This window comes from Clinocottus analis, unplaced genomic scaffold (genome assembly GCF_023055335.1).
Source record: "Clinocottus analis isolate CAN_PGR_092001 unplaced genomic scaffold, fCliAna1.0.p SCAF_6, whole genome shotgun sequence".
Lineage (NCBI taxonomy): Eukaryota > Metazoa > Chordata > Actinopteri > Perciformes > Cottidae > Clinocottus > Clinocottus analis.
In genome coordinates this window covers 18,021,986-18,031,070 of record NW_027176218.1, presented here as the reverse complement: position 1 = coordinate 18,031,070, position 9,085 = coordinate 18,021,986, and the positions used below count along the sequence as shown (strand labels likewise).

General features: G+C 40.1%; 3 protein-coding genes across 3 annotated transcripts; all 3 read left to right on the top strand.

Annotated features, from left to right (window-relative positions):
- Positions 1-1,083: 1,083 nt before the first annotated feature.
- On the top strand, positions 1,084-1,986 carry LOC137804234 (metallothionein A). Its single transcript, XM_068603352.1, has 3 exons — positions 1,084-1,239; positions 1,355-1,420; positions 1,766-1,986. The coding sequence occupies exons 1-3, from the start codon at positions 1,215-1,217 to the stop codon at positions 1,855-1,857; spliced, it is 183 nt and encodes a 60-aa protein (XP_068459453.1). The 5' UTR covers positions 1,084-1,214; the 3' UTR covers positions 1,858-1,986.
- A 723-nt stretch (positions 1,987-2,709) lies between these two features.
- steep1 (STING1 ER exit protein 1) lies at positions 2,710-3,782 on the top strand. The gene has a single exon (XM_068603222.1). The coding sequence runs from the start codon at positions 2,839-2,841 to the stop codon at positions 3,514-3,516; it is 678 nt and encodes a 225-aa protein (XP_068459323.1). The 5' UTR covers positions 2,710-2,838; the 3' UTR covers positions 3,517-3,782.
- A 1,780-nt stretch (positions 3,783-5,562) lies between these two features.
- Positions 5,563-6,872, top strand: LOC137804235 (metallothionein-like). Its single transcript, XM_068603353.1, has 3 exons — positions 5,563-5,744; positions 5,860-5,925; positions 6,653-6,872. Exons 1-3 carry the CDS (start codon positions 5,720-5,722, stop codon positions 6,742-6,744), a joined length of 183 nt encoding a protein of 60 aa, XP_068459454.1. The 5' UTR covers positions 5,563-5,719; the 3' UTR covers positions 6,745-6,872.
- The last annotated feature ends 2,213 nt before the right edge of the window (positions 6,873-9,085 follow it).

Below are 9,085 nucleotides of genomic sequence, written 5' to 3'. Positions count from 1 at the left end.
AAATTTGGGATCCTATTTTTAAACATTTCCTCCCAAGAGGTACGTTTCTCGTAACGCCATGTAGACTGCACTTTATGTTTTGTAAATATTTTCTATTCATTTATAGTTGTTTATTTTAACACATCAAAATAAAAGTTGCACTCAGCTCTAAAAATGTTCTCCTGTGAAGATTCACACCGGTCACGTCATCCCACAATGACAGTTCATTACTCATGCCCTCAGTGGAAAAACACAAGGATGGTGGCGAGCGCAAAAAAGGTTCAATGCTGCCTTCAGGCTCCTGCTCCAAGCTCCTTCATCCGAGAGCATATGAGGTAAACACTCCCCCACCTGCGTTGATGTCTTCCAGCTCAACGTAGCAAAGGAATAGTAAACAGTAGTATTATTTTTGCTAAAGTGAGTACACGTGTGACCTCTTTAGGATTCAAAACAACTGAAGTATCCTTAAAGTCAAGACTACTAACTTCAGTTTCGTCATGAAATTGTGTAAATGGTCATAAACAGAAACCTCGCTGATCTTTTAGTAGTGCCTATACTTGTCCCTGGCGTCTGCAGTAGCCTATAAAACGCCTAAAGATTCATGAGTTAGACATATCCTACAGCCCGCCGTACGTAAAGGCAGCATATTACAATAGCCTATTTACTTTTGGTTTGCTCACGAGCGTTAGGTGAAACGGTCGGGTGCAGAGCAGCGCGAGGGGGAGCAGAAACCACAACACTTGGCAGTTTGTCTGCACCGTGTGCACACACCTACTGAACAACATTGGGGACAAGTGATGAGTGCAAATGGGTGCAGCATAAATAGGACAATTAAATTGTACCCGATATATAGAATTGTTGAACGTCACAATGACATTGACATGTCCCCTCCTGCCCCTATATTATAAAGTTTAACTGAAAACTGAACACTCTTTTTATGAACGTATGTGTATTTTCTAGTGCGATAGCCATGGTGTCGAGAGAAGGATGCTTACGTAATATTCAGAAACCACAACAACTCCCACGCGCTCCTAGGTTGGTAAATAAGAAGTCGTGTGCAAAAACCTTTGTAATCATCTACTACGTGACTGCGTTCCAAAATCAGTCTGCACTCGGCCCTGTTGTCTCGAGAACGCTATAAAAACGCCGCCCAATCTCACATTTCCACAACACAGACTCGTCTGAGACTATTGACACAGCATCTCTACGCGAAGACAAGAGACATCAACTGAATCATGGACCCTTGCGATTGCTCCAAGAGTAAGTGTTCTTTGTTTCGGGTCTGTTCCTTTCCCCTGACGTTGGTTGTCTATTTTGTTTGACTATTATCAGCAGACAATGTGAAGCTGATCCGTGGTTGATTTTTGTTTCCCAGCTGGAACCTGCAGCTGCGCAGGATCCTGCTCTTGCAAAAATTGCTCCTGCAAAACCTGCCAGAAGAGTAAGTCGCATGACCTTTTTACGTCCATTACATGACTATACATTTAGTTCATTACTTTGCGTCCGTTCGGAGTGACTGCGGATGCAGCTTGTCCTTATATCTTTAGATTCCATCAGCACTTTGTAACGTATAATTCAAAATTGACCACTTGATAATAGTTTCGTGTGCCTCTAAAATTGCCATTTACATTTTTAGCAACTGCCAGGTGGCTCTAATTGCCTCAATGTATTTTAACAAAGTTGTAAATGTATATTCACTCGACCAGATTTTGCTCAATTTTTTATAATCAAATGCTCTCAAACAGTATTTCCTGATGAAATTTCTGTTTATATAATTGTATTTCAGGCTGCTGCCCATGCTGCCCATCCGGCTGCACCAAATGCGCCTCTGGCTGCGTGTGCAAAGGAAAGACATGCGACACCAGCTGCTGTCAGTGAGGCGCCTGCATCAGCCCTCTTCTGCCCTTGGATGGCGCCAGTGTGAACAACTAACTGAATTGCAACTGTCTGCGGAAAATGTGTTTCTTTTTATACTTCTTTCATAATTAAATAAACTTATTTCCTTCACGTGGATGTGCTGTATTCTTTTCGCTGAAGGGATTGTAAGGTTTCAAGCCTCAGTATAACATAAACTGAGATGTTGTGATTCTGATGTGCTGCAGTATAAAGTAACCTGCTCAAAGACACACACATACTCGCAGGGGCGGCTAAAGAAGCTGAAATGCTCCAGTTTTTTTTTTGTGTCTGGGGTAATTTTCCTCAGTTGGACGGTCTAGGTTGGTCCTAAAATCTTCACTGGAACATGTTGCTGCTTAGTGTGGTGCAAGAAATGAGGCTTTTTAGTAACACTAATTTTACATCCTAAATTTGTACACATTGGAAACCTTTACCTCCAAGAATTCCACACTAACCAGTATTTCCCTGAACTTATAACCAATAGGGGGTTTGCCTTAACCAAGGGGATGTGGGGCATACAACACCGTGTGTCTGTTAGCTCGGCGAAATGTCGTTTTGGTTGGGCTTGTAGACCTAAAAAGCAAAGGCAAGTAAGTTGTCAAACCCACTGATTTTACCTGGTAGGCTTTTTACAAGTCTAAAGTAACTATGAAACTTATTACTTTCTCATCCTTTATCATCTAGGTCAAATGTAATTGGTATTAATATATTCTGAGGGTGAGCCATTAACAGTGAAAGCAACCAGAGAGGTCCATTTCACCCGCGGCTCAGCGGAACGTTTTAATAACACGGAACAATAAGCAGAGCTTTTTGTTTCGAGTCGGAACAGTAACACCGGAAGTATTGCGTCGTTTCAGATCGGGGAAACATTTCAACCAGTGTTTTTGTCGCCATGGCGTTTTAACAATAGGATTGAATTAGGCGGCGACTTCCTGGTATTATAACAAGTTTAAGTGACTAAAGATGCCGAAAGTCGTGTCTAGAAGTGTTGTTTGCTCGGACACCAGAGACCGAGAGGAGTACGACGATGGGGAAAAGCCTCTCCACGTCTACTACTGCCTGTGCGGACAGATGGTTTTGGTGTTGGATTGCCAGCTGGAGAAGCTGCCCATGAGGCCCCGGGATCGAGCCAGGGTGATCGACGCGGCCAAACATGCCCACAAGTTCTGCAACGTGGAGCAGGACGAAAGCGCGTACCTCAAGCGGGCCGAGGGCATCGAGAGGCAGCACCGCAAGAAGTGCGGCAAGTGCGGCCTGCTGCTCTTCTACCAGCACCAGGCAAAGAACAACCCGGCCACTTTCGTCGTGGATGGAGCCGTGGTCAAGTTCAGCCAGGGCTTTGGCAGCACTAGCGTCTACAGTCAGAAGCCGCCGGAGGCTCCCAAGAAAGTCCGGGTGATGATGACCAAGCGGACGAAGGACATGGGCAAGTTCAGCTCAGTCACGGTGTCCACCATCGACGAGGAGGAGGAGGAGATCGAGGCCAGGGAGGTGGCGGACTCGTACGCCCAGAACGCCAAAGTGATTGAGAAGCAGCTGGAGAGGAAGGGCATGAGCAAGAGGAGGCTGCAGGAGCTGGCAGAGCTGGAGGCCAAGAAGGCGAAGATGAAGGGCACCCTCATTGATAATCAGTTCAAATAGAGAAGGCTCAATGGGGGACACTGAATTATTCTCTGGAGAGCATCATCCACAGTGGAGTACTGAAGAGTACTGGCCAGTAGTTTGTCAGCCATTGCTGGACAGCATTCCAGAAATGGAGAGGACAATATTTTGACATTTTTGCGGGAGTGATGATGTGCCTATGCTGCATATTAAGATGGTGATATTGTAGACCTTTTTAATTTCGTAAAATGTTTGATTTTGTACAAAAATTAAAAGACCATCCTGTTTTGGGGTATTTCCTTGAAGCGTGTGTCCAGCGTGTAATGTTCACATTGGTTTCTAGGTCCTGCTCAAGTATTCAGGTGTTGGAACTTGTGAGGTCAAAAGGACAGATCTGTAAAAACTGTCAAATGTGCTGACGTCTCGAAAATGTGTGTTGGTGCACACGGCTTAAAATGACTCTCTGAATGATGGAATATTCAGTAACACAGTAACCACTCTGAAAAGTCCTTCAAGAAATATTGCCAAATAAATATATTTTGTTTTGGATCATAGAACAAACAAAGTTATTGCAAAACATTGGCTAAGGCTTTTCTGATGAACAATCTATATACTGTTTCTGGCACGTTCGAAAGAATTATTAATAGAAAATATTTGCTAGAAATAATAAGTATTCAAAATAATGATTTGTTGCAGCCTTATAAACCAGTCTTTACTCAGAATACATTTTGATATTTCACAGTAGGAAATGCTCAGGTGTAACTATTGAAATAATTGATTGCTGCTTCAGTTTCCTGAGTCACACTGTCATAAAGGGAATGATATTACATAAACAGTACACAGTAGCAGCTGAATATGCCATTTGTAAATTCTGATGCTTCTAAAGATTTCTTCTTTCAGAAGTAAATTCCCCAAATTCAGATTTCTCAACAAGTCAAACTGTAAAATGTATGAATATACTCTGTGTACTTTAACAATTATACTAAAAAAACGTTTTCTTTATTTGATCTACAAATATGAATATATTTTGTATTTTTACAATTATATATACAATATATCTGTAAGATCAATGATGAAAATGCTGACCAATGTCTGACTGACTTATATTGACACAAAGTAAACAGCTATACAGACAAATAGGAGAACAGTGTGTTGTATAAACCGGCCTACAACTTAGCCACAGTGAATGTAAAATTTGTTATCAGGCTATAGACTTTTCTTACTATTGACAAGGAGCAGATGTTTCATTTTTAAACACAGTACACACTAAATAATTGCATTATATGCAAAAGAGGAAATGCAAATAAGGCCATAAAATATTTCAGATTTCTAAAACCTTGCGTACGCCTGTAGGTGTGCATTTTCCATTTCCAAATCCCAAATCCACCTGCGAACGGGCGCAGCTTGTCCTGCCCTCTACACACGCTCCTAATTGTTGATCAATGTCTTTACGGTGAATCACGCGACGACCGAGAGGAAGGTCACTTGTGCACTCAGTTATTCTGTGGACGCAGTCCGAATAGTGCAGAGTGTCTATTGTGCAATAAAACACATCACGAGTCTCATTTACTTACAGCAGTCAGACAACTGATTACAAAATAATCACTCGGTGGAATCAATACAAATAAAAGTTTGATATGTGAACACTATTTTTGTTTCTTCTGTCATTTTGATGAGAACTGATGAAGAAGATGTCACACGGATTTATTCCCACACTTTGCTAATCTACACAATCATCAGGTGGTGCACATCCCATCTGCATCGTTAATTTCCCCGTGTATCCAAAATGTTCCTACGCATGAGTCCGTGTCCCGTTCAGGTGCGCACATTCTTCCGTCACACTGTTTTTATAGATCACAACGTGTGTGTAGGAAGTGGCGAATACGTGTCCTTCGGGCCCCGTTTAGTGCCTACGCAACGGTTATACATGAGGCCCTGGACTTTGTGAGTGCATGACTTGATTGATCGGTGCATATACCTCACACACCTCTATGGTTCTTACGCAATGTTCAGAAACCACAACAACTCCCGCGCACTCCTTGGTTGGTAAATAAGAAGTCGTGTGCAAAAACCTTTGTAATCATCTACTACGTGACTGCGTTCCAAAATCAGTCTGCACTCGGCCCTGTTGTCTCGAGAACGCTATAAAAACGCCGCCCAATCTCACATTTCCACAACACAGACTCGTCTGAGACTATTGACACAGCATCTCTACGCGAAGACAAGAGACATCAACTGAATCATGGACCCTTGCGATTGCTCCAAGAGTAAGTGGTCTTTGTTTCGGGTCTGTTCCTTTCCCCTGACGTTGGTTGTCTATTTTGTTTGACTATTATCAGCAGACAATGTGAAGCTGATCCGTGGTTGATTTGTGTTTCCCAGCTGGAACCTGCAGCTGCGCAGGATCCTGCTCTTGCAAGAACTGCTCCTGCAAAACCTGCCAGAAGAGTAAGTCACATGACCTTCTGATGTCTATTACATGACCACAGCAATTTGTGGTGATTTTAATTTTCTCCCATTCAAAGATTATTTGATGTGATTATGTCCCTAAAATGATCTCCAAGAATTCAAATGTTGTATACGATTTTTTAGAGTTCCTCAGCACTCTGTGATTAAGCCTATAGTTAATTAAGTGTACCCTATGGTGACGTTCTTGAAAGTGGTTTGTGTAGGCCTATCTGAAATAATGGTGCATCTTGATTCTGTTAAGGTTACTTAAGCTGATTAGCTGTGACGATAGGTCTTACTTTAATGTAATCTATTTTACTACGTTACACCTTATGTTATCGTGATGGCCATTTTAGTCATTATTCAATTTGTTCTATTGATGCACTTTTTTTCTTTTTGGTTGTAAAATTCTTCACAAATTGCATACTCTTTTTTTTACTTGTATAGTACAGATGCCTTTACAACAAAGTATTTAGACGGTTTGCCATAACTCTGTATTTTAACTTTGACCCTCTTATCTGCTGCACAAAGGGTCTAGTCCGACTAGCATGCAGGCCTATCCTGGAAAATGGGACCAGATGCAGTAGGGCATTCTGGTATTTTTGGCATATTGCATGCACAATCTTTATAGTTTACAGTGTTTTAGTCTGGTTATTGGACCACACAGCTGATCTCAAAGGGATTTGCCTGCTTTTGAATAAAGATTAAATATGTATTTTTCTTATAGGCTGCTGCCCATGCTGCCCATCAGGCTGCAACAAATGTGCCTCTGGCTGTGTGTGCAAAGGAAAGACGTGTGACACAAGCTGCTGTCAGTGAGAAGCCTGCAATATCAGCTCTCTTCTGCCCTTGGGATGGAGCCAGTGTGAACAACTTTGACTTGTTAATGTTGCAAACATCTGCAGAGAACCATGCGTTTTTGTCTTTAAGAATTAAATAAACTTGTTTCCCCCACATGTGTGGTGTTGGTTTATCAAAGTGATTGTGTTATGTGGCAGGCCAAGCTTTGGTTGAAGTTTTTGGTTAAAGCTTGTTCAGAGTAAAGACGACGCGCACTAACCAAAACCTGCCATTGTCAAACTCATGATTTGTCGGTTTTACACACCTGAAATCACTTGCGTGTCAAATGATTTTCAAAACCACAGGATCCTAATCTGGATCCTTTTTGTATTTTAGCAAATACAACATGTAGATCACAAGAAAATATATTGATATACACCAGCTTTTGCTACAAGAATCAGTCAGCCATTTAAAAAAAAAAATCAAAGATAATCAAAAGTATAAAACAAAAAGCCCAAAATCATGACTCATAAAAACATGAATTGCTTTACAATCAGCAAATACTGCTTGCTTTTGTTTTACAGTTCGATAATTGTTAATTTGTGTGCTTGTTTCATTTTAAAGGGAAAATATTGGTTTTAGGAATTTAAAAAAAATCTGAATTTTTAAAAATTCTTCTACAAATGTAAGCCCTCGCTTGACTTTTTTCTGTACTAAATCCTCTAACTTTGTTCACTTTATCAAAGAAACAATGCAAAAAATTGTTAAAACTTGAGGTCGGATTTTGGGAGAAGTTCAGACCTTGCGAATGCATCACTTCAAGGTAAATATCATGCTAAAAGTGCTTTTTTTTTCTAGGCGGACCTGAAAACTTTACATTGCACACTGTCATCTTTATTTACTCTTAACCAGTAACGGACTGATATTTACACATCTGAGCAAAATTTAACCTTATACTTGTTAATTCCAAGATTATTCAAATAGCTCTAGTGGTTGCAGAGATACACCCATTTTAGTTTGGGTATGTCATTTTCAAGCAGAAATCTAAAAAGAGGGTTGGTGTTTAAAAGGTTCTTTACATCCTCCCGATGAATCAGATTAATGGATCACAGCTGGCCAGTTTATGTAAAGGCTGAAGCCCATGTAGGTCCCTTCTGTCTGGCTCTTGGCAAAGAGAACTTTGAAACATGTTTTGTACAGTACATTAGACTACAAAGTTTACTCGCTGTACATGGCAGTGAAATGCTAAAATAAGGTGATTTACAAACTATAAATTTAGTGTTTCAAAATGAAAAAACTAACTGGCTGCTGTGGGGCATTCCAAATGCACATGGTTAACTGAACACTGAAATCCAGTCTGAAAATCTGTTTTGCAGACACAGCTGTGATTTGCTTTCTGCAGAGAAAATAAACGGTTGAGTATACTGCATTATATTATTTTAGTAGCTGGGTTTGACCCCACATGACTGTCCAAACTAAGCAAGCTGTTGCAGTCCATCAATCATCTGGGCTTTGTGGTTCAAGTTGCCAGTGAATTCCTCATTTGGCAACGGCTGAAGTAGGCAGTGACTCTCTGTATGTGAACCCACCAGAAAACAATTTGTGTTGCACACAGTTTTAATTTCAGGAGTGATCATAGCTACTGAAAGTCAACTTTTAGAAGGCGTATTAGGTGTGTTTTGATTAAATTAAAAAAAAAAGCGTATGGGCTGGCTTTAGTGTTAAACGCTACTATATAAAGTAAAAATATAGAACAGAGAAGTTTAGTTGTTGAAGTTTGGTAAAAACTATTTAAAATGCAAAAACATAATCTCTTAAAGAAATCACTGACCGACTATATGATCAACATGCACACTGTCATTATAAAATGCAAATGTTTCTGCAAACTTTTTGTTAAGAAAAATATCAATTTATTTTAGAAGAATTTAACTTTAAATTGGTGAAAGCAGAAACAAATCTTTTTGACCAGCGAACAAATATAAAGTTGTACAATAGTAGTATGCTATTATAAAATTAGAATAATTTACAACTGAAATATTTAAGCGATACTATTTAAATGTTGGATAATAGCAATAATTCAGACATACGTTTATTTGTGTTATTATTGTTATTGCCGTTACCCCCCCATTTTTCAAGCTGTTGATGTCAAGCTCTAACTGTTCACCTATACAAAAAATAAGAGGTAGATTGGGATGCAGTCATTTTAATCTTCATATGTCACTGTTTGCAAGCAAACACTCAGAGTTCAATTGAGATAAAGTCAGTCTACTCATTTACTAACTTACAATGCACTAAACTCCCTTGATACCAGTAAAGTGTGGAGCTTTAGCCTGCAGTCTATAAACCTGATTTACACATGACCTGTTGACCTCAAATGAGT

Excerpts from the sequence above, each read along its gene's own strand:
- LOC137804234 (XM_068603352.1), top strand. The coding sequence starts at position 1,215 with ATGGACCCTTGCGATTGCTCCAAGA. Across the intron at positions 1,240-1,354 it reads CCCTTGCGATTGCTCCAAGA|CTGGAACCTGCAGCTGCGCA; the intron begins GTAAGTGTTCTT and ends TTTGTTTCCCAG. Across the intron at positions 1,421-1,765 it reads CTGCAAAACCTGCCAGAAGA|GCTGCTGCCCATGCTGCCCA; the intron begins GTAAGTCGCATG and ends ATTGTATTTCAG.
- LOC137804235 (XM_068603353.1), top strand. The coding sequence starts at position 5,720 with ATGGACCCTTGCGATTGCTCCAAGA. Across the intron at positions 5,745-5,859 it reads CCCTTGCGATTGCTCCAAGA|CTGGAACCTGCAGCTGCGCA; the intron begins GTAAGTGGTCTT and ends TGTGTTTCCCAG. Across the intron at positions 5,926-6,652 it reads CTGCAAAACCTGCCAGAAGA|GCTGCTGCCCATGCTGCCCA; the intron begins GTAAGTCACATG and ends TTTTTCTTATAG.
- steep1 (XM_068603222.1), top strand. The coding sequence starts at position 2,839 with ATGCCGAAAGTCGTGTCTAGAAGTGTTGTTTGCTCGGACACCAGAGAC.